At 47.8% G+C, this 26,273-nt stretch overlaps 1 protein-coding gene across 2 annotated transcripts in view; it reads right to left on the bottom strand.

The window, feature by feature from the left end:
- Positions 1 to 26,273, bottom strand: part of LOC148442738 (exocyst complex component 3-like protein) — a 75,566-nt gene that overhangs the window by 30,273 nt on the left and 19,020 nt on the right. For both annotated transcript variants that reach the window (XM_088463545.1, XM_088463546.1), the window contains exons 2-3: positions 8,522 to 8,682; positions 7,056 to 7,275 (exon numbers count right to left, since the gene is read on the bottom strand). In XM_088463545.1, the coding sequence (XP_088319671.1) occupies positions 7,056 to 7,275; positions 8,522 to 8,682 (381 nt within the window). The remainder of the gene's footprint in view (positions 1 to 7,055; positions 7,276 to 8,521; positions 8,683 to 26,273) is intronic.

Here is a 26,273-nt window from a genome sequence, read left to right as displayed (position 1 = left end):
TCCTGGGTGCAGGTAAATGATGGATCCTTGCTGGGTCCTCACACTCCCTCTCGGTGATGTAGTAGCTGCTGATGCTGGGAACCTGGGTGCAGGTAAATGATGGATCGTTGCTGGGTCTCACACTCCTCTCAGTGATGTAGTAGCTGCTGATACTGGGAACCTGGGTGCAGGTAAATGATGGATCCTTGCTGGGTCCTCACACTCCCTCTCGGTGATGTAGCTGCTGATGCTTGGAACCTGGGTGCAGGTAAATGATGGATCCTTGCTGGGTCCTCACACTCCCTCTCGGTGATGTAGCTGCTGATGCTGGGAACCTGGGTGCAGGTAAATGATGGAACCTTGCTGGGTCCTCACACTCCTCTCAGTGATGTAGTAGCTGCTGATGGTGGGGTCCTGGTAAATGATGGATCCTTGCTGGGTCCTCACACTCCCTGTGAGTGATGTAGTAGCTGCTGATGCTGGGGTCCTGGGTGCTGGTAAATGATGGATCCTTGCTGGGTCCTCACACTCCTCTCAGTGATGTAGCTGCTGATGCTGGGAACCTGGTAAATGATGGATCCTTGCTGGGTCCTCTCACTCCCTCTCGGTGATGTAGTAGCTGCTGATGCTGGGATCCTGGGTGCTGGTAAATGAACGATCCTTGCTGGGTCTTCACACCCTCTCGGTGGTGTAGATCCGGTGCCGGACCAAGCGAAAGGGCACACTTGTATGCCCAAAAACGGGGCATGGCAATGAGAAAAGGGCCGTGCTCTTCCGCCCACCTCCAGCTCCTCCGTCCCGTTCTCCACGGTACACCAAGTAACACAGACAGTATAAACACAGCACAGTACGACAGACTAATGGACACAAAATATAAGCACGAAAAATATAAAAAACCCTAAAAATACACCCAGAGTCACAAAGACAAATTAGTTATTAATTTACGTTCACCGACACCCAAATAATAACTTGTCCTAAACTCCTTCCCAAACTCATCTAATCACAATACCGACAAGCAATGCTTATATAGGGCTACTAATGTAAATATCACAACTTCAGCACCCGATGTACAAAATAAATTATAAAAGAAAGTGCCTGATGCAATGAAAGCGATTGTTCACGGGTTACAGCTCCCCGCAAGACACTAAGTCATCAAGTTACATAGGAACCATCAAAATCACCGCCCATTACATCCTGTACACCCAATGACCGAGTGCGAGATTGCCGGAAACTCGCTGCCTATTACATCCTGTACACCCAATGACCGAGTGCGAGATTGCCGGATACTCACCGCCCATTACATCCTGTACACCCAATGACCGAGTGCGAGATTGCCGGATACTCACCGCCCATTACATCCTGTACACCCAATGACCGAGTGCGAGATTGCCGGAAACTCACCGCCTATTACATCCTGTACACCCAATGACCGAGTGCGAGATTGCCGAATACTCACCGCCTATTACATCCTGTACACCCAGTGACCGAGTGCTAAATTGCCGGAAACTCACCGCCTATTACATCCTGTACACCCAGTAACCGAGTGCTAAATTGCCGTAAACTCACCGCCCATTACATCCTGTACAGCCAATGACCGAGTGCGAGATTGCCGGATACTCACCGCCTATTACATCCTGTACACCCAGTGACCGAGTGCGAGATTGCCGGATACTCGCCACCTATTACATCCTGTACACCCAGTGACCGAGTGTGAGATTGCTGGATACTCACCGCCTATTACATCCTGTACACCCAATGACCGTGTGTCAGATTGCCGGAAACTCACCGCCTATTACATCCTGTACTTACTCAGCGATTGTGTGCAAGATTGCCGGAAACTCACCGCCCATTACATCCTGTACACCATGTGACCGAGTGCGAGATTGCCGGAAACTCACCGCCTATTACATTCTGTACACCCAATGACCGAGTGCGAGATTGCCGGAAACTCACCGCCCATTACATCCTGTACACCAATGACCGAGTGCGAGATTGCCGGATACTCACCGCCTATTACATCCTGTACACCCAGTGACCGAGTGCGAGATTGCCGGATACTCACCGCCTATTACATCCTGTACACCCAGTGACCGAGTGCTAAATTGTCGGAAACTCACCGCCTATTACATTCTGTACACCCAATGACCGAGTGCGAGATTGCCGGAAACTCACCGCCTATTACATTCTGTACACCCAATGACCGAGTGTGAGATTGCCGGAAACTCACCGCCTATTACATCCTGTACACCCAGTGACCGAGTGCGAGATTGCCGGAAACTCACCGCCTATTACATTCTGTACACCCAATGACCGAGTGCGAGATTGCCGGAAACTCACCGCCTATTACATCCTGTACTTACTCAGCGATTGTGTGCAAGATTACCGGAAACTCACCGCCTATTACATCCTTTACACCCAATGACCGTGTGTCAGATTGCCGGAAACTCACCGCCTATTACATCCTGTACTTACTCAGCGATTGTGTGCAAGATTGCCGGAAACTCACCGCCCATTACATCCTGTACACCATGTGACCGAGTGCGAGATTGCCGGAAACTCACCGCCTATTACATTCTGTACACCCAATGACCGAGTGCGAGATTGCCGGAAACTCACCGCCTATTACATCCTGTACACCCAATGACCGAGTGCGAGATTGCCGGATACTCACCGCCTATTACATCCTGTACTTACTCAGCGATTGTGTGCAAGATTGCCGGAAACTCACCGCCCATTACATCCTGTACACCATGTGACCGAGTGCGAGATTGCCGGAAACTCACCGCCTATTACATCCTGTACACCCAGTGACCGAGTGCGAGATTGCCGGAAACTCACCGCCTATTACATCCTGTACACCCAGTGACCGAGTGCTAAATTGTCGGAAACTCACCGCCTATTACATTCTGTACACCCAATGACCGAGTGCGAGATTGCCGGAAACTCACCGCCTATTACATCCTGTACACCCAGTGACCGAGTGTGAGATTGCCGGAAACTCACCGCCTATTACATCCTGTACACCATGTGACCGAGTGTGAGATTGCCGGAAACTCACCGCCTATTACATCCTGTACACCCAGTGACCGAGTGCTAAATTGTCGGAAACTCACCGCCTATTACATTCTGTACACCCAGTGACCGAGTGTGAGATTGCCGGAAACTCACCGCCTATTACATCCTGTACACCATGTGACCGAGTGTGAGATTGCCGGAAACTCACCGCCTATTACATCCTGTACACCCAGTGACCGAGTGTGAGATTGTCGGAAACTCACCGCCTATTACATCCTGTACACTCAGCGATTGTGTGCAAGATTGCCGGAAACTCATCGCCTATTACATCCTGTACACCCAGTGACCGAGTGCGAGATTGCCGAATACTCACCGCCTATTACATCATGTACACCCAGTGACCGAGTGCTAAATTGCCGGAAACTGACCGCCTATTACATCCTGTACACTCAGCGATTGTGTGCAAGATTGCCGGATACTCACCGCCTATTACATCCTGTACACCCAGTGACCGAGTGCGAGATTGCCGGAAACTCACCGCCTATTACATCCTGTACACCCAGTGACCGAGTGCGAGATTGCCGCATACTCGCTCCCTATTACATCCTGTACACCCAGTGACCGAGTGTGAGATTGTCGGAAACTCACCGCCTATTACATCCTGTACACTCAGCGATTGTGTGCAAGATTGCCGGAAACTCACCGCCTATTACATCCTGTACACCCAGTGACCGTGTGCTAAATTGCCGGAAACTCACCGCCTATTACATCCTGTACACCCAATGACCGAGTGCGAGATTGCCGGATACTCACCGCCTAGTACATCCTGTACACCCAATGACCGAGTGCGAGATTGCCGGAAACTCACCGCCCATTACATCCTGTACACCCAGTGACCGAGTGTGAGATTGCCGGAAACTCACCGCCTATTACATCCTGTACACCCAATGACCGAGTGCGAGATTGCCGGATACTCACCGCCTATTACATCATGTACACCCAGTGACCGAGTGCTAAATTGCCGGAAACCCACAACTTGTTAGCACTCTATTACAGTACATCCCCCTGATGTGTTTATGAAATGTCCAAGTTAGTCTGGTACTAGAGCAGGGAGTAATTACTAATTGACCCAACCCTTATTAGAGAGTATGTACAGAGACAATAGCAGCCTTGGACGGCTATTTCTCTGATGAAGTCCTCTCCAGACGAAACACACAGGAATACATCATCCCGCTGTGTAACCTCTTACTTGTGCTACACCTCTGGGCCTAATTAGGATCGCTCGCTCGGACAAGGACAGTTTGGATGTAGCCGTCGCTGTTTTCTCTGTGTTTGATAGAAGATGAGCAGATATTTTATTACTTTCTGCTACGCAGTTTTATATTTGCTTATTTATTTTACTTCTTTATAAGAATACCCCTCTCTTTCCTTATTATATGTAATACCCCTAAGTTTGGGGGTCTCTATTTTAGGACCCCTTTGCCCCAGTTATATAGACATAAGGTAATTGAATGGGGTCTATATAGCTGATAAGGGTTTAAGTTTCACCCCTCATAGCACCAGTTATTTTTTCTTTGTTTAGTGTTAGGCAGCCTTGTTGGGCATTCGAGGCAGCCTTGTTGGGCATTCGAGGCAGCCTTGTTGGGCATTCGAGGCAGCCTTGTTGGGCATTCGAGGCAGCCCTGTTGGACATTCGAGGCAGCCTTGTTGGACATTCGAGGCAGCCCTGTTGCGCATTCGAGGCAGCCTTGTTGGGCATTCGAGGCAGCCTTGTTGGACATTCGAGGCAGCCCTGTTGCACATTCGAGGCAGCCTTGTTGGACATTCGAGGCAGCCCTGTTGCACATTCGAGGCAGCCTTGTTGAGCATTCGAGGTAGCCTTGTTGGGCATTCGAGGCAGGCTGTTTTGTACTTTTAGTGACCCCTGCTCCATCTGTGCTTACTGGGCATGTGCAGCCCAGGGTGAGAGTTTGTCCTTGGCCAGCAACACCAGGAGCCCGGGAAAGAGGCTCCCCATCTATTGGCCGCCTTAAGTTACAGGGCAGAATCCCTAGGGGCCACCTGTCATTGGAGGTCCCTAGCCACTGGAGGGTAAACCAGAGGATAAAAGTAAGGCTCCACTGAGCATTGGCGGCTTCTGAGGAGAATGTTCGCTGCACAGAACGGGGTGAAGCTAGATCTGCCATCCCCCTAGGAGAGTGACACTGGGGCCTAACTGCACATTTATCTACCATACACGTGCTGGGGGCTCGCAGCTGAGTAAACTGCGTCCGCTGTCACTGGAAGAGGAGGCAACAGACTCTGAAGACCCCGCTGAGAAGAAGGATTCTGCCTCTTGCTGATACGCCACCGAGACTGGAGGAGCCGCTGGTTCATGTGAGGCTGAACAGCCACAGCTTGGGGTGCCCGTCTTGTTCCCTGCATTTAGTGCCCTTTTCATAGTACCCCTTATGTTAGGTTTGGCTTCGGGTGGTTGATTGGATACAAGTAGATTTCTGTATTAATTGTAAACAGCATTAGGCCGGTCTCTGTTCACTCGTTTTGGACTTTTACCATTGTGTCAGTTTAAACAGAGGGTAACACAAAGTCCGTCTAGGACCACTGTAGGTGTGTCCAGAGCTCATTAAAGTAAAAGGCCAGCCACTGATGTGGGGCAAATTACAAATCAGGGGAATGTACATCAGCTTGTGTCTCTGCCGCGGTGTGATACAGTCACCAGATAGCACAGATCAGGGGAATGTACATCAGCTTGTGTCACTGCCGCGGTGTGATACAGTCACCAGATAGCACAGATCAGGGGAGTGTACATCAGCTTGTGTCTCTGCCGCGGTGTGATACAGTCACCAGATAACACAGATCAGGGGAATGTACATCAGCTTGTCTCCCTGCTGCGGTGTGATACAGTCACCAGATAACACATCAGGGGAGTGTACATCAGCTTGTGTCTCTGCCGCGGTGTGATACAGTCACCAGATAACACAGATCAGGGGAGTGTACATCAGCTTGTGTCTCTGCCGCGGTGTGATACAGTCACCAGATAACACAGATCAGGGGAATGTACATCAGCTTGTGTCACTGCCGCGGTGTGATACAGTCACCAGATAACACAGATCAGGGGAGTGTACATCAGCTTGTGTCTCTGCCGCGGTGTGATACAGTCACCAGATAACACAGATCAGGGGAATGTACATCAGCTTGTCTCCCTGCTGCGGTGTGATACAGTCACCAGATAACACATCAGGGGAGTGTACATCAGCTTGTGTCTCTGCCGCGGTGTGATACAGTCACCAGATAACACACATCAGGGGAGTGTACATCAGCTTGTGTCTCTGCCGCGGTGTGATACAGTCACCAGATAACACAGATCAGGGGAATGTACATCAGCTTGTGTCACTGCCGCGGTGTGATACAGTCACCAGATAACACAGATCAGGGGAGTGTACATCAGCTTGTGTCTCTGCCGCGGTGTGATACAGTCACCAGATAACACAGATCAGGGGAATGTACATCAGCTTGTGTCACTGCCGCGGTGTGATACAGTCACCAGATAACACAGATCAGGGGAGTGTACATCAGCTTGTGTCTCTGCCGCGGTGTGATACAGTCACCAGATAACACAGATCAGGGGAATGTACATCAGCTTGTGTCTCTGCCGCGGTGTGATACAGTCACCAGATAACACAGATCAGGGGAATGTACATCAGCTTGTCTCCCTGCTGCGGTGTGATACAGTCACCAGATAACACATCAGGGGAGTGTACATCAGCTTGTGTCTCTGCCGCGGTGTGATACAGTCACCAGATAACACAGATCAGGGGAATGTACATCAGCTTGTGTCACTGCCGCGGTGTGATACAGTCACCAGATAGCACAGATCAGGGGAGACAGTCACACCCAGAACGTATCCTGTGATACTTTACTCATTACAAACTTAGGGTGTATCATACACCCTAAGCTAATCCACCAAGCTAATCAGGTGCCTGAATTCTAGAAAGAGAGTCTTTGGCGTTAGACATTTGTAGGGATATCTGAGGCCCCCCCGGATGTATCCCATCTCTCACCTGTGTAAATATATGGCAGACTCTGTATGGCCACAGAGAGCTGAACATGCTCCATCACTAGTTGGTGAATGGGCTGTAAATGGCTGCGTGGCCCGTCACCTGTCCGCCAGACGTCTTGTGCTTTGCTGAGAGCCTCCTGTACATGACGGACATCTGTATACGCCACTCGCAGCTGCGATAAGCCATGTTCCACCCCCTCAAGGTACGAATGCAATGCAGACTATAATCACACAGAGGAAGAGACAAAGGTGTTATTACACCAAGAGAAACCAGAAGACATGATAATCCCGTCATCCAAGTTCCCCACAGCTCCGCAGAATGATTACTAGCTCTGTTACCTTCAGACTTGCTCAATAAAGAACAACTACATTACATATATAACCTTCCGTTACATCATCAGCACAGGAGGCAGAAGTGAGGAAAACAGTGATGTATAGAACAGGTATAGGAAACCATTGAAACTTGGATGTTGATAGTAGCACCCAGGGCCGTAGCTAGTTTAGTGCGGCCGGTGCCATCGCACAGGGCACCACAGGTCAGGGGGCGCTTTTTGGGCCTGTCAAATTTCTGTTTATTATCATTCTCACTTATAACTTCCTCTTATTTCATCTCCAGCATCTCCTGGCCTCCCCTATCTATTCCCTGGCCCTTCCCCATGAGGTAAATCCCCTTTTTTGGGTGCATCATGTCCCTTTGAAAAATGAGGGGGGCACCAATGCTCTTTCTGGCACAGGGCACCAAAAAGTCTAGCTACGGCTCTGGTAGCACCCATGGGTGTCAGTCCCTCTCCTACTACACACATTGTGCTGCTCCTCAATCAGAGGAGACCTTCACAGTGAACTAGAAACTCTCCAAGCCTGGGCCTCTGGTGAGTGACCCTGCCACAGTCTGATTACAGTACACAACGCTAAAGTGTGGCCTGCATTTCCAGCAAAGCCTGGGCCTCTGGTGAGTAACCCTGTCGCAGTCTGATTACAGTATACAATGCTGAAGCGTGGCCTGCATTTCCAGCAAAGCCTGGGCCACTGGTGAGCGAAACTGCCACAGTCTGATAACAGTATACAATGCTGAAGCGTGGCCTGCATACCAAGCAAAGTCTGGGCCTCTGGTGAGTGAAACTGCCAAAGTCTGATAACAGTACACAATGATGAAGCATGACGTCCTCTCCAGACTACAAATTATTAAACAACCTTCAACTGGAAGGACAGGGGAGCCACTGATAGTACCATCCATAACATTTGTAACAGTTTGTATGTGCTTGAATGGTCGGTGGCACACAAAATTATTTTTGTTTGCTAGATGAACACCTGGCAGCCACAAAAATGTTGCCTACCAATGTTATAGAGTATGGAATATAAAAGAAGGGGAACCCCAAAAGATGGTCCTAGCTTTTACAGATCTTCATCCGAATGCTTACTAGACGTCCCAGCAGTAGAAGCATATGGTAATACATCACTGCCGCTCACCTTTAGCCGGGATTGTATGGAGTTATTACGCTGCGTCTCCCGTCTCCGGTACTGGCCAAGGTGCGCCAGCTGGTCAGGACGACAGAATATACCAGAAGCCCATTTCCGGGCTGCCCCTCTTGCCAGGCTCTCTGCCTTCTCCAATGCCAGCACCTCACTGTCTGCCACACACACGATACAGGAGACAATGATTAGCAAACAGTCCAGCACCTCACTGTATATCACACACACGATACAGGAGACAATGATTAGCAAACAGTCCAGCACCTCCCTGTATATCACACACACGATACAGGAGACAATGATTAGCAAACAGTCCAGCACCTCCCTGTATATCACACACACGATACATGAGACAATGATTAGCAAACAGTCCAGCACATCCCTGTATATCACACACACGATACAGGAGACAATGATTAGCAAACAGTCCAGCACCTCCACTGTATGTCACACACACGATACAGGAGACAATGATTAGCAAACAGTCCAGCACCTCCACTGTATGTCACACACACGATACAGGAGACAATGATTAGCAAACAGGCCAGCACCTCCACTGTATGTCACACACACGATACAGGAGACAATGATTAGCAAACAGTCCAGCACATCCCTGTATGTCACACACACGATACAGGAGACAATGATTAGCAAACAGTCCAGCACCTCCACTGTATGTCACACACACGATACAGGAGACAATGATTAGCAAACAGTGGAGGTGCTGGACTGTTTGCTAATCATTGTCTCCTGTATTGTGTGTGTGATATACAGTGGAGGTGCTGGACTGTTTGCTACACACACGATACAGGAGACAATGATTAGCAAACAGTCCAGCACCTCCACTGTATGTCACACACACGATACAGGAGACAATGATTAGCAAACAGTCCATCACCTCCCTGTATATCACACACACGATACAGGGACAATGATTAGCAAACAGTCCAGCACCTCCACTGTATGTCACACACACGATACAGGAGACAATGATTAGCAAACAGGCCAGCACCTCCACTGTATGTCACACACACGATACAGGAGACAATGATTAGCAAACAGTCCAGCACCTCCACTGTATGTCACACACACGATACAGGAGACAATGATTAGCAAACAGTGGAGGTGCTGGACTGTTTGCTAATCATTGTCTCCTGTATTGTGTGTGTGATATACAGTGGAGGTGCTGGACTGTTTGCTACACACACGATACAGGAGACAATGATTAGCAAACAGTCCAGCACCTCCACTGTATGTCACACACACGATACAGGAGACAATGATTAGCAAACAGTCCATCACCTCCCTGTATATCACACACACGATACAGGGACAATGATTAGCAAACAGTCCAGCACCTCCACTGTATGTCACACACACGATACAGGAGACAATGATTAGCAAACAGGCCAGCACCTCCACTGTATGTCACACACACGATACAGGAGACAATGATTAGCAAACAGTCCAGCACCTCCACTGTATGTCACACACACGATACAGGAGACAATGATTAGCAAACAGGCCAGCACCTCCACTGTATGTCACACACACGATACATGAGACACTGATTAGCAAACAGACCAGCACCTCCACTGTATGTCACACACATGATACCGATACAGGAGACAATGATTAGCAAACAGTCCAGCACCTCACTGTATATCACACACACGATACATGAGACAATGATTAGCAAACAGTCCATCACCTCACTGTATATCACTCACATGATACATGAGACAATGATTAGCAAACAGACCAGCACCTCCACTGTATGTCACACATGATACCGATACAGGAGACAATGATTAGCAAACAGTCCAGCACCTCACTGTATATCACACACACGATACATGAGACAATGATTAGCAAACAGTCCATCACCTCACTGTATATCACTCACATGATACATGAGACAATGATTAGCAAACAGACCAGCACCTCCACTGTATGTCACACACACGATACAGGAGACAATGATTGACATACAGTGGAGGTGCTGGACTGTTTGCTAATCATTGTCTCCTGTATCGTGTGTGTAGCAAACAGTCCAGCACCTCCACTGTATGTCACACACAGGATACAGGAGACAATGATTAGCAAACAGACCAGCACCTCCCTGTATATCACACACACGATACAGGGACAATGATTAGCAAACAGACCAGCACCTCCACTGTATGTCACACACATGATACCGATACAGGAGACAATGATTAGCAAACAGTCCAGCACCTCACTGTATATCACACACACGATACATGAGACAATGATTAGCAAACAGTCCATCACCTCACTGTATATCACTCACATGATACATGAGACAATGATTAGCAAACAGACCAGCACCTCCACTGTATGTCACACATGATACCGATACAGGAGACAATGATTAGCAAACAGTCCAGCACCTCACTGTATATCACACACACGATACATGAGACAATGATTAGCAAACAGTCCATCACCTCACTGTATATCACTCACATGATACATGAGACAATGATTAGCAAACAGACCAGCACCTCCACTGTATGTCACACACACGATACAGGAGACAATGATTGACATACAGTGGAGGTGCTGGACTGTTTGCTAATCATTGTCTCCTGTATCGTGTGTGTAGCAAACAGTCCAGCACCTCCACTGTATGTCACACACAGGATACAGGAGACAATGATTAGCAAACAGACCAGCACCTCCCTGTATATCACACACACGATACAGGGACAATGATTAGCAAACAGTCCAGCACCTCCACTGTATGTCACACACACGATACAGGAGACAATGATTAACAAACAGTCCATCACCTCACTGTATATCACACACACGATACATGAGACAATGATTAGCAAACAGTCCAGCACCTCCCTGTATATCACACACACGATACAGGAGACAATGATTAGCAAACAGTCCAGCACCTCCTTGTATATCACACACACGATACATGAGACAATAATTAGCAAACAGTCCAGCACCTCCACTGTATGTCACACACATGATACAAGAGACAATGATTGACATACAGTGGAGGTGCTGGACTGTTTGCTAATCATTGTCTCCTGTATCGTGTGTGTAGCAAACAGTCCAGCACCTCCACTGTATGTCACACACACGATACAGGAGACAATGATTAGCAAACAGACCAGCACCTCCCTGTATGTCACACACACGATACAGGAGACAATGATTAGCAAACAGACCAGCACCTCCACTGTATGTCACACACATGATACAAGAGACAATGATTGACATACAGTGGAGGTGCTGGACTGTTTGCTAATCATTGTCTCCTGTATCGTGTGTGTAGCAAACAGTCCAGCACCTCCACTGTATGTCACACACACGATACAGGAGACAATGATTAGCAAACAGACCAGCACCTCCCTGTATATCACACACACGATACAGGGACAATGATTAGCAAACAGTCCAGCACCTCCTTGTATATCACACACACGATACAGGGACAATGATTAGCAAACAGTCCAGCACCTCCACTGTATGTCACACACACGATACAGGAGACAATGATTAGCAAACAGACCAGCACCTCCCTGTATGTCACACACACGATACAGGAGACAATGATTAGCAAACAGACCAGCACCTCCACTGTATGTCACACACATGATACAAGAGACAATGATTGACATACAGTGGAGGTGCTGGACTGTTTGCTAATCATTGTCTCCTGTATCGTGTGTGTAGCAAACAGTCCAGCACCTCCACTGTATGTCACACACACGATACAGGAGACAATGATTAGCAAACAGACCAGCACCTCCCTGTATATCACACACACGATACAGGGACAATGATTAGCAAACAGTCCAGCACCTCCTTGTATATCACACACACGATACAGGAGACAATGATTGACATACAGTGGAGGTGCTGGACTGTTTGCTAATCATTGTCTCCTGTATCGTGTGTGTAGCAAACAGTCCAGCACCTCCACTGTATGTCACACACACGATACAGGAGACAATGATTAGCAAACAGTCCAGCACCCCCACTGTATGTCACACACACGATACAGGAGACAATGATTAGCAAACAGACCAGCACCTCCCTGTATATCACACACACGATACTGGGACAATGATTAGCAAACAGTCCAGCACCTCCACTGTATGTCACACACACGATACAGGAGACAATGATTAGCAAACAGTCCATCACCTCACTGTATGTCCCACACACGATACAGGAGACAATGATTAGCAAACAGTCCAGCACCTCCACTGTATGTCACACACATGATACATGAGACAATGATTAGCAAACAGTCCATCACCTCACTGTATATCACTCACATGATACATGAGACAATGATTAGCCAACAGACCAGCACCTCCACTGTATGTCACACACATGATACCGATACAGGAGACAATGATTAGCAAACAGGCCAGCACCTTACTGTATATCACACACACGATACATGAGACAATGATTAGCAAACAGTCCAGCACCTCCACTGTATGTCACACACACGATACAGGAGACAATGATTAGCAAACAGTCCATCACCTCACTGTATGTCACACACACGATACAGGAGACAATGATTAGCAAACAGTCCAGCACCTCCACTGTATGTCACACACATGATACATGAGACAATGATTAGCAAACAGTCCATCACCTCACTGTATATCACTCACATGATACATGAGACAATGATTAGCCAACAGACCAGCACCTCCACTGTATGTCACACACATGATACCGATACAGGAGACAATGATTAGCAAACAGTACAGCACCTCACTGTATATCACACACACGATACATGAGACAATGATTAGCAAACAGTCCATCACCTCACTGTATATCACTCACATGATACATGAGACAATGATTAGCAAACAGACCAGCACCTCCACTGTATGTCACACACACGATACAAGAGACAATGATTGACATACAGTGGAGGTGCTGGACTGTTTGCTAATCATTGTCTCCTGTATCGTGTGTGTAGCAAACAGTCCAGCACCTCCACTGTATGTCACACACACGATACAGGAGACAATGATTAGCAAACAGACCAGCACCTCCCTGTATATCACACACACGATACAGGGACAATGATTAGCAAACAGTCCAGCACCTCCACTGTATGTCACACACACGATACAGGAGACAATGATTAGCAAACAGTCCAGCACCTCCACTGTATGTCACACACACGATACAGGAGACAATGATTAGCAAACAGTCCATCACCTCACTGTATGTCACACACACGATACAGGAGACAATGATTAGCAAACAGTCCAGCACCTCCACTGTATGTCACACACACGATACAGGAGACAATGATTAGCAAACAGTCCAGCACCTCCACTGTATATCACACACACGATACATGAGACAATGATTAGCAAACAGACCAGCACCTCCACTGTATGTCACACACATGATACCGATACAGGAGACAATGATTAGCAAACAGTCCAGCACCTCACTGTATATCACACACACGATACATGAGACAATGATTAGCAAACAGTCCATCACCTCACTGTATATCACTCACATGATACATGAGACAATGATTAGCAAACAGACCAGCACCTCCACTGTATGTCACACACACGATACAAGAGACAATGATTGACATACAGTGGAGGTGCTGGACTGTTTGCTACACACACGATACAGGAGACAATGATTAGCAAACAGTCCATCACCTCCACTGTATGTCACACACACGATACATGAGACAATGATTAGCAAACAGTCCATCAACTCACTGTCTGACACACATGATACATGAGACAATGATTAGCAAACAGTCCATCACCTCCACTGTATGTCACACACACGATACAGGAGACAATGATTAGCAAACAGACCAGCACCTCCCTGTATGTCACACACACGATACAGGAGACAATGATTAGCAAACAGACCAGCACCTCCACTGTATGTCACACACATGATACAAGAGACAATGATTGACATACAGTGGAGGTGCTGGACTGTTTGCTAATCATTGTCTCCTGTATCGTGTGTGTAGCAAACAGTCCAGCACCTCCACTGTATGTCACACACACGATACAGGAGACAATGATTAGCAAACAGACCAGCACCTCCCTGTATATCACACACACGATACAGGGACAATGATTAGCAAACAGTCCAGCACCTCCTTGTATATCACACACACGATACAGGAGACAATGATTGACATACAGTGGAGGTGCTGGACTGTTTGCTAATCATTGTCTCCTGTATCGTGTGTGTAGCAAACAGTCCAGCACCTCCACTGTATGTCACACACACGATACAGGAGACAATGATTAGCAAACAGACCAGCACCTCCCTGTATGTCACACACACGATACAGGAGACAATGATTAGCAAACAGACCAGCACCTCCACTGTATGTCACACACATGATACAAGAGACAATGATTGACATACAGTGGAGGTGCTGGACTGTTTGCTAATCATTGTCTCCTGTATCGTGTGTGTAGCAAACAGTCCAGCACCTCCACTGTATGTCACACACACGATACAGGAGACAATGATTAGCAAACAGTCCAGCACCTCCACTGTATGTCACACACACGATACAGGAGACAATGATTAGCAAACAGACCAGCACCTCCCTGTATATCACACACACGATACTGGGACAATGATTAGCAAACAGTCCAGCACCTCCACTGTATGTCACACACACGATACAGGAGACAATGATTAGCAAACAGTCCATCACCTCACTGTATGTCCCACACACGATACAGGAGACAATGATTAGCAAACAGTCCAGCACCTCCACTGTATGTCACACACATGATACATGAGACAATGATTAGCAAACAGTCCATCACCTCACTGTATATCACTCACATGATACATGAGACAATGATTAGCCAACAGACCAGCACCTCCACTGTATGTCACACACATGATACCGATACAGGAGACAATGATTAGCAAACAGGCCAGCACCTTACTGTATATCACACACACGATACATGAGACAATGATTAGCAAACAGTCCAGCACCTCCACTGTATGTCACACACACGATACAGGAGACAATGATTAGCAAACAGTCCATCACCTCACTGTATGTCACACACACGATACAGGAGACAATGATTAGCAAACAGTCCAGCACCTCCACTGTATGTCACACACATGATACATGAGACAATGATTAGCAAACAGTCCATCACCTCACTGTATATCACTCACATGATACATGAGACAATGATTAGCCAACAGACCAGCACCTCACTGTATATCACACACACGATACATGAGACAATGATTAGCAAACAGTCCATCACCTCACTGTATATCACTCACATGATACATGAGACAATGATTAGCAAACAGACCAGCACCTCCACTGTATGTCACACACACGATACAAGAGACAATGATTGACATACAGTGGAGGTGCTGGACTGTTTGCTAATCATTGTCTCCTGTATCGTGTGTGTAGCAAACAGTCCAGCACCTCCACTGTATGTCACACACACGATACAGGAGACAATGATTAGCAAACAGACCAGCACCTCCCTGTATATCACACACACGATACAGGGACAATGATTAGCAAACAGTCCAGCACCTCCACTGTATGTCACACACACGATACAGGAGACAATGATTAGCAAACAGTCCAGCACCTCCACTGTATGTCACACACACGATACAGGAGACAATGATTAGCAAACAGTCCATCACCTCACTGTATGTCACACACACGATACAGGAGACAATGATTAGCAAACAGTCCAGCACCTCCACTGTATATCACACACACAATACAGGAGACAATGATTAGCAAACAGACCAGCACCTCCCTGTATATCACACACACGATACAGGGACAATGATTAGCAAACAGTCCAGCACCTCCACTGTATGTCACACACACGATACAGGAGACAATGATTAGCAAACAGACCAGCACCTCCCTGTATGTCACACACACGATACAGGAGACAATGATTAGCAAACAGTCCATCACCTCACTGTATGTCACACACACGATACAGGAGACGATGATTAGCAAACAGTCCAGCACCTCCACTGTATGTCACACACACGATACAGGAGACAATGATTAGCAAACAGTCCAGCACCTCCACTGTATGTCACACACACGATACAGGAGACAATGATTAGCAAACAGTCCATCACCTCACTGTATGTCACACACACGATACATGAGACAATGATTAGCAAACAGACCAGCACCTCCACTGTATGTCACACACATGATACCGATACAGGAGACAATGATTAGCAAACAGTCCAGCACCTCACTGTATATCACACACACGATACATGAGACAATGATTAGCAAACAGTCCATCACCTCACTGTATATCACTCACATGATACATGAGACAATGATTAGCAAACAGACCAGCACCTCCACTGTATGTCACACACACGATACAAGAGACAATGATTGACATACAGTGGAGGTGCTGGACTGTTTGCTACACACACGATACAGGAGACAATGATTAGCAAACAGTCCATCACCTCCACTGTATGTCACACACACGATACATGAGACAATGATTAGCAAACAGTCCATCAACTCACTGTCTGACACACATGATACATGAGACAATGATTAGCAAACAGTCCATCACCTCCACTGTATGTCACACACACGATACATGAGACAATGATTAGGAAATAGTCTGTAAATTTAGCCCATGATGTGAGTGGTGTTGTCCGAGTTCTGATCAGATGTATGTTTATAGGACGTGTGAATGGGACCTGGATTTGACACCTTCATCAGCAGTTACTAGAAGCATTATTTAGTTTCGCTGAAATGTATTAAAGGGGTTTTGTGGCAGTTTTCATGATAAACGACTCAAAGTCCTTTCATTTACATTTGTTTAGTAAGCAGATCACATTTCCCATATTTGTAATGGGAAAAGCGATCTGCTTCAAATGTACTAAGGGGGAATTGTGAAAATATACCGGGTGGGAGCCCTGCGATTACAATGCCATTTGGAAATTAAGTAGGGTTCCCCCCCAGCTCCTGCTCCGCTCTAACAAGTGCAGAGCCAGCCCCCTGTGAATAGCTGACCACAAGCTGATCCCTGTAAAAAAATTATGGTAGACTTACCTAGATAACTCCTTTTCTTCGAAGTCCATAGGGTCCACAAGGATACCATCGGGATATTGTGGTTGGAGAGATCCAGGCACCAAACAGTTAAAACTTCAGCTCCCAGGATGCCTCGGGTCCTCCTCCATATTTACCATTTCCATAGCCACAGGCATTCAGTTTTGTTAACAAGCCTCAAGGCAGGAGAAGAGCAATCGTACACCAGAAACTATCTTACAGAAGATGAGGGAATCTGTGACCGAAAGAAAAAAATTACCCATGCAGCCAGGTTCGTCAGGGTGGGTGCCTTGTGGACCCTATGGACCTTGAAGAAAAGGAGTCTACCATAACTCTAAATTTTATTTTTCAGGGTCCATACGGATCCACAGGGATACCATGGGGATGTCCTAAAGCAGTTCTCCTAGGGTGGAGGATGATCCTGAGCAGAAATGAGAACTCGTCGCCCAAAGGAAGCATCCTGAGAGGCAAAGAACCTAAGAAAAGTGTGGACAGAAGACCACGTGGCTGCCTTACACAACTGTTCAGCAGAGGCACCACGACTAAATGCCCACGATAACCCTACAGACAGAGTAGAATGTGCTGTCACCGTGTTTGGGACAGGGAGATCACCCGTAGCCATCTCACCAGAGTCTGCTTGTTAGCTGACCATCCTCATTTGTGAAAACCATATAATACAAATAATACAAAGAGCATCTGATTTTCGAACAGTTTGTGCGCTCCACATAGATACGGAAAGCACGAACTACATCCAGGGAGGCTTCACCTACAGAAAGATCTGGAGCCTGAAAAGCTGGAACTACAATTTCTTCATTCACATGAAAGCGGGACACTACTTTAGGAAGGTAACCCTCCCTAGTACGAAGAACAGCTTTATCCTAGAGAAAAATCAAAAATGGAGAGCGACAAGAAAGCGCTGCCATATCAGAGACGCTGCATGCAGAAGAGATAGCGAGAAGAAAAAAAGTGTAGACAGAGTTTAGAGGTTCAAATGGGTGAGCTTGTAACCCTTCAAGAACCAACAACAAATCCTACGGTGCTACCGGTGGAACAAAATGAGGCTGAACCCGCAGAACTCCCTGAAACAATTCTAATATCTGGTAATGAGGCAATCTTCCTCTGGAATTAGACTGCTAGTACAGAAACCTGCACTCTCACAGTAGCCAGGCAGAGACCACGGTCTAAACCTGCCAGTACCCTGAGAAAAGCCTGTACTCTGAAGATCCTAAACACCTTAGGATCATACTTTCTGGCAGCACCCCACTGACCAAAAGAATGCCAGACCCTGTAATGGGCAAGGGCAGAGGCAGGCTTCTGTGCTCTATGCATCGTCTTTACAGAACTGGAAAATCCTTGTGCTTCTAAGATGGAAGAATCAAGAGCAACGCCGTCAAAGCCAGACGAGCATTACCAGATGCCAGCAGGGACCCTGCGTTAGCAGATCCTGCCATAGCGGAAGAGGACACGGGCTGTCTATGGATAGATTCTATATGTCGGTGAACCAATTTCCGGAGAACTCTTGGGAGGAGGGAAATCGGAGGAAAGAGATACGCCAGCCTGAAATTCCATCTCACTGCCAGTGTATTCACAAAGGCTGCTGATGGGTCTCTGGACCAGGACCCGTACTTGGGGACCTTGTGGCTGTGACATGATGCCATGACATCTATTTCTGGCAGACCCCATTTGTTTACCAGAAGCTGAAACACTTCCAGATGGAGAGACCACTCTCCGGCTCGTATATCCTGGCGACTTAGGAAGTCTGCTTCCCAATTTTGCACTCCCGGGATGAATATTGCACAGATGGTCGGAAGATAACGTTCTGCCCCAATAAGAATCATTGTCACTTCCTTCATGGCTGCATAACTTCTCCTGCCTCCCTGATGATTGAGGTAGGCAAAAGTAGTCGCGTTGTCAGACTGGATCTGAACCGGCCTGCCCTGGAGAAGGTCCTGTGCCATGACAAGTGCTTTGTATACTGCTCGCAGATCCAGAATGCTTATTGGCAGAGGACTTTCCTGATTTGTCCATCTTTCCTGAAAGGTGTGATGACCTGTCACTGCCCCCCATCCGCGAAGACTGGCGTCCGTGGTGAGAAGCACCCAATATGGAATCCAGAATGGGCACCCTTTGTTCAGATGATCCTTTCTCAGCCACCACAGGAGGGATTGACGAACCTCTGGAGTGAGAAGGATTCTCTGGGACCTTATTAGATGATACTGTCCTGTCCACCTGGAGAGAAATCAATTTTTGCAGAGGCCTGGAATGGAACGGAGCATACCCCACCATGTTGAAGGTGGATACCATTGATCCCAGGACCTGCATCGCTAACAGAATGAATACCCTTCGCTTGTGAAGCAGCTTGCATATTTGCAATGATAGAACAGCAATCTTGTTCTCTGGCAGAGAATCTGTGCCTGAGAATCCAGAAGTGCTCCCAGATGTACCATCTGATGCGTTGGAGAAAGTGATAATTTCTTACAATTGATGATCCAGCCATGCTTTCGTAGACAGGCTATGGTCAGTTGAAGATGGTTTTGTAAAACCACCGGAGTCTGCACCAATATCAGTAGGTCAGGAATACATATGTTACACCGCCGGCCGCATGGTTCAAATCCCAGCAGCGCAAGCCCGGCTTGGAAGGAAATCCTGATCGTGCTTAAGGTAAGTATTATCTAACCTAATCTACCCCCTAACCCTCCTTAGGGGTACCTAACCCTAACCTCCCCGTGCCTAACCCTAATCCCCCCTCTAAGTGCCTAAACCTAACCCCCTTTTTGCCATCTAAATCTAAATTCCCCCCAGGGGTGCCTAACCCTAACCCTCCCTCCCTCCCCCTAGCCTAAACCTAACCTCCAGGGCGGGCGCCTAACCATAAATCCCCCCTGGAACCCTAAACCTAACCCTCCCCCCCCCCGCAGCTGTCCGCGCTCGGCATCCCTTTGATCGGAATGGAGGGCGCCGGTCTCCCGGCGTAGGTTAATTAACCCTCGCCGGGATTCTGTAGTGGAGATGCCGGCGGTCGACATAGCGACAGCCGGCATCATAAACGCATACCGTAGGTCATCTAGATATGGTAGTATTCTGACTCCCTGACGCCTGAGATAGGCCGTCATGAGTGCCATTATTTTGCTAAAATACCCTGGGGGCCGTAGATAGTGCATGAAATTGGTAATGTTGATGAAGGACAGCAAACTAAGAATTGTTGGTGGGATGGCATAATAGGAACATGCAGATATGCATCCTGAATGTCCAGAGAAACCATGTAATCCCTAGGCTCCATTGCCAAAATAATTGAGCAGAGTTTTTCCATATGAAACTTGGGTACATGGATAAACCTGTTGAGGGTATTTAGATTCAAAATAGGGCGAAGAGCCCCATCGGTTTCTGAACCAAGACCCCTTCACTATTGGAAGCAGGAACTGGGATTATTACCCCCACTTGCAGCAGGGAGTGAATTGGCTCCTGAAGAGCCAAAGTCTTGACCGCATCTGAAGAAGAATCTGTGTGAAAAATCTTCTGGGGAGGATGCCTCTTGAAAGTGAGAGCATACCCCTGAGAGACCACTTCTTGGACCCAGGCATCTGTTGTCTAACGCCAGTAATCCGCAAACTGAAGCAGTTCTCCCACCCTGGGATCCACCAGGAGGACACCCGTCCCATCAGGCTGAAGGTTTGTCGTCCGGTTTAGAAGTTGGATGACTAACCGGCCCAGACCACTTAATTTGTTGCCTTGTAGTACTGCGAAAACTAGACGTCTTAGAGGAAAGCTGTTCCCTTGCTCGTCCCTGAGGATGGAAAGACCGAAAAGAAACCTGCCTCTAAAGTCTTTCCAATAGACTTTATAGTCGCTGTAGATGACAGATCTGCTGACTTTGAAGCCACCAGAGTAGCTATTATTTTATCCAACTCTAGTCCAAAAAGTACTTTTGCATGGAAGGTAAGGATTCCAGCACCTTCTTTGATCCTGTATCAGCTTTCCAGGATCTTAACCAAAGAACCCTGCGTGCCACTATTGAAGCTGCTGATGTATTAGAAGCTAAAATTCCAGCATCTAAAGCAGCTCCTCCCAGATAGGAAGCTGCTTCCCATATGTGGGAGATATTCATCATCTGTTCTCAGGTGGCATCTGGTAGAGAGTCATCCAATGCTCCCATCCATTCTTCAACAGCTTTGTCACGACCAGGGGTGACAGGCTGCTGAGATCGCGGCGCTTACCGCTCCGGGCGCTGTGGCATGGTGTTTCCAGCAGAGGTGCAGGTTCCTGGAGAATAGCGCTGGGTGCTGTGAGTCTCCGCAGACCAAGGGCTTCCATCTGGAGGCAGGTGAGAGGGGTTGAGACTGGCAGAGCTTCCATGCTGTGACCACTGGGCGCGGCCATCTTGGATTTGGGTCACATGTCTTTTCTGGCCAATCAGGTTCAGTCTGGGCTGGGGAGGCTAGCAACCAATCCTGCACTACCTGAGGGTACTAAAGGGCTGTCCAGAGGCTCTTTAGTTGCCAGTGCAACGTCTATCACAGCGTATGCTGTGAGCTAGTTCTCTGTGCTCCTTTGCTCATTTAAAGTGTCAGTACCAGTGTGTTTCTGCAGACTCCCCTCTCAGCCTTGGTGCAGTTTGCTCCTGTTACTACCTGTCTCCTGATCCTGTCTAGCTGCTATACCCAGCCTACCCCGGGTCTCTAAGTTCCGCCAGTGTCTCGCAGCCTGGTTCTGATCCCGTCGCATGCCACTGCTTCATGAGTCATACTCCCCTAAGGCCGGCTACCTTCAAGTACCAGCAAACAAGTCCTCATTCCTCATCCGACTCCACTCCGGGTCCAAGCGCACGCCAAGCCGTGACAGTTTGCACTGGCCAGATGGATTCGGCCAGTGGACAGGATCTGAGGGCCGACTTGCTCCAGGGTATCGCCAGTCGCCTAGAGGGACTAGAGGCGTCTCAGCGCCAAATAGCTCAGTTCCTGCAGGGAATGTCTCTTCGTCAGGATACGCTGCAAGCTTCCCTGGTTACTGTTAATTTGCCTGCCGCCACCAACCAGCCAGCAGCTCCAGCTGTCCCTGTTCCACCTGCACCATCTCTTTTGCACCTTCCGACTCCCAATAAGTTTGACGGGAACCCCAAGTTGTGCTGAGGGTTTCTCAACCAGTGTGACGTCCACTTCACACTACAGCCTGCGAACTTTCCATCTCCAAAATCCAAAGTGGCATATATAGTGTCTCTACTGACCTGTTCTGCCCTGGACTGGGTTTCGCCTCTCTGGGAGAGGTCTGACCCGTTACTAGACAACTACTCTGGATTCCTCACGTCCTTCTGGAGGATTTTCGACGAGCCCGGCAGAACAACCTCCGCGGCGACGGAAATCCTGCGACTTCGCCAAGGGAGCCGACCAGTCAGTCAGTATATCATTCAATTTCAAACGCTGGCTTCGGAACTAAAATGGAATGAAGAAGCCCTGACTTCCACCTTTTGGAATGGATTGACAGATCGCATAAAAGATGACCTCGCCACTCGTGATCCGCCGGCTACCCTCAATGAGCTTATCTCCCTTTGCAATAAAGTGGATTTGCGGTACAGAGAACGCCAGAGTGAAAAAACTAGGGGAGATCGCTTTAGGTTCCGGCCGACCACTACTCCAACCCTCCCTCAGTCTGAACCTGCGGGTGACGAACCCATGCAGATTAACCGGGCCCGCCACACGGTAGAAGAACGGCAAAGACGCCGACGAGAAAATCTATGCATGTACTGCGGGGAGACCGGTCATATGGTTGCAGCCTGCCCACGTTGTCCGGGAAACTCCCGATCCTAATCTGTGCCGGAGACACCAGGTTAGGAGTGATGTCTCCGTCTCCATCAAAAAATTAATCTACCCTCTCCATTACTTTTGAGATCACCACTGGTTCTAAAACTGTTCTTTCTCTCCTCGATTCAGGGGCCGCTGAAATTTTTTTCACCGCTGAACTTGTCCAGAGGCTCCGGCTTCCTGTCTCCTCTCTCGACCACACCATCACTCTATCTGCTGTAGATGGCACTCAGATTACCAACGGAATCGTCTCTCAACGTACCCTTCCTGTGCCAGTTCGTATCGGAGCTCTCCACACAAACTATCCGATTCCTAGTAATTCCCAAAGCCTCCCATGAGGTCATCCTTGGATACCCCTGGTTACGCAAGCACTCCCCCAATATTGATTGGGGCACCATGCAGATCTTGTCAAGTATCCTGCCTTCCTCAAATCAAACCCGTCAAAGGTAGTTACATTGCAACCACTACTCCAATTCCCTACCAGTATCGCTCCTTCTCCGATGTCTTCTGTAAGACCAGAGCCGATATTCTGCCTCTTCATCGGGAGTGGGACTGTCCTATTGAGTTGATTCCTGGCAAAACTCCTCCGCGAGGTCGTACTTACCCACTCTCCCTACCCGAGACTGAAGCCATGTCAGCATACATCCAGGAGAACCTGCAAAAGGGGTTCATTCGACCATCCTCCTCACCGGCAGGGGCAGGATTCTTTTTTGTGTCTAAGAAGGATGGAGGCCTGCGTCCTTGCATCGATTACAGGGGCTTAAACGATATAACCATCAAAAATCGCTACCCGATACCCCTCATTACCGAACTTTTCGATCGAGTAAAAGGTGCTACTATTTTTACCAAGCTGGATTTAAGAGGGGCCTACAATCTCATTAGGATACGAGCCGGGGACGAATGGAAAACAGCATTCAATACTCGAGACGGGCATTGTGAATACCTGGTAATGCCTTTTGGTCTCTGTAACGCTCCTGCTGTGTTCCAAAACTTTGTGAATGAGATCTTTCGGGACTTATTATATATCTCTGTGGTAGTATACCTCGACGATATTCTGATATTCTCCTCCAACATTGTCAGACATCGATCCCAAGTCAAGGAGGTGTTAACTCGCCTACGAAAGAACCACCTGTACTGCAAAGCTGAAAAATGCGTATTTGAAGTTCCCTCAGTTCCCTTTTTAGGTTACATCGTTTCAGGTGCCGGCCTTGAAATGGATCCCCAGAAAGTTCAGGCAATATTGGATTGGTCTCGTCCGAATTCTTTGAAGGCAGTACAAAGATTTTTGGGCTTCGCAAATTATTATCGAAGGTTTATCAAAGGGTTTTCCACTCTCATGGCACCCATTTCCGCCCTAACTTGCAAGGGGGCAAATCCATCCCTATGGCCTCCAGAGGCTGAAACTGCCTTTCAACTCTTAAAGCAAGCCTTCATTTCCGCCCCCGTGCTGAGACAACCCAACATTAACTACCCATTCTTTCTTGAGGTAGACGCCTCTTCTGAAGCGGTAGGGGCAGTACTATCCCAGAAACTCGAGGATATTAAGTTTCATCCCTGTGGCTTCTTCTCAAAGAAATTTTCCCAAGCACAAAAGAATTATCCCATTGGAGAGCAGGAATTATTGGCTGTGAAACTAGCTTTTGAAGAGTGGCGTTATCTTCTTGAGGGCGCGATGTATCCCATCACCGTTTATACAGATCATCGGAATCTCCTATACCTAAAAAATATTCAGTGCCTGAGTTCCCGCCTGGCTCGATGGTCAATATTTTTTTCTCATTTCAATTTTACTTTAACTTTTCGCCCAGGCTCACTAAATCAAAAAGCAGATGCCCTCTCTCGATCACTCTCCTCCGACGCATCTTCCGAAAGTCATAAGGAAACTCCAGTTCTAGACTCCAGAGTATTCACTACCACTTGCATTCAACCTCCTCCCGGGAAGACATTTGTGGCCTCAGATATGCGCAAGCAGCTTTTGAAGTGGGCTCATACCTCTCGTTTTGCCGGACACCCGGGCAAGACCTTGGAATTCCTGCAACAATCATACTGGTGGCCTGCTATGAAGTTGGAAATTGAAGCTTTTATCGCCTCCTGTCCACAGTGTGCTCAACATAAAACATCCAGACAGGTTCCTGCTGGCACACTCCTACCTCTGTCAGTACCAACCCATCCTTGGACACACCTTTCCATGGACTTTGTAACGGATCTACCTGTTTCTAATGGGTTTACCACCATCTGGGTAGTAGTGGATCGTTTCTCCAAAATGGTTCATTTCGTTCCCCTCAAGAAGTTGCCGTCTGCTTCAGAGTTGGCTCAGTTATTTGTCGACGACATCTTCCGTCTCCATGGACTTCCAACTGAGATTGTTTCTGATAGAACATATAGCTCTCCAGAATCTGGCTGCGAACTGTACCCCTCTATCTTTCAAATCAAACTGAATTTTTCAACAGCTTACCATCCTCAGTCTAACGGGTCTACAGAGAGGGTCAATCAAGACCTTGAGACTTTCTTAAGAATTCACATGTCTTCATCACAAGACAACTGGGCGGACACCTTACCCTGGGCTGAATTTGCCCATAACAGCTCCTATCATTCATCTACGGGGCAAACCCCATTCTTTGTAGTTTTTGGACTGTATCCCAGAGTACCAGAGTTTCAAGAATTGCCAGTCTTCGATGTACCAGCAGTGACCTCCACCCTACAGAAATTCTCTCAGATTTGGACTCAGGTCCATTCCTCCTTACAAAAAGCCTCTCTTCGATATAAATTAACAACGGACAAAAAAAGGAGAGCGGTGCCCAACCTAAAAACAGGTGACTTAGTATGG

Source organism: Taudactylus pleione, unplaced genomic scaffold (genome assembly GCF_031769625.1).
Source record: "Taudactylus pleione unplaced genomic scaffold, aTauple2 ptg001406l, whole genome shotgun sequence".
In the NCBI taxonomy this organism is placed as follows: domain Eukaryota; kingdom Metazoa; phylum Chordata; class Amphibia; order Anura; family Myobatrachidae; genus Taudactylus; species Taudactylus pleione.
The sequence above is the reverse complement of the archived record's forward strand: the minus strand, read 5'-3'. Positions and strand labels throughout refer to the sequence as shown.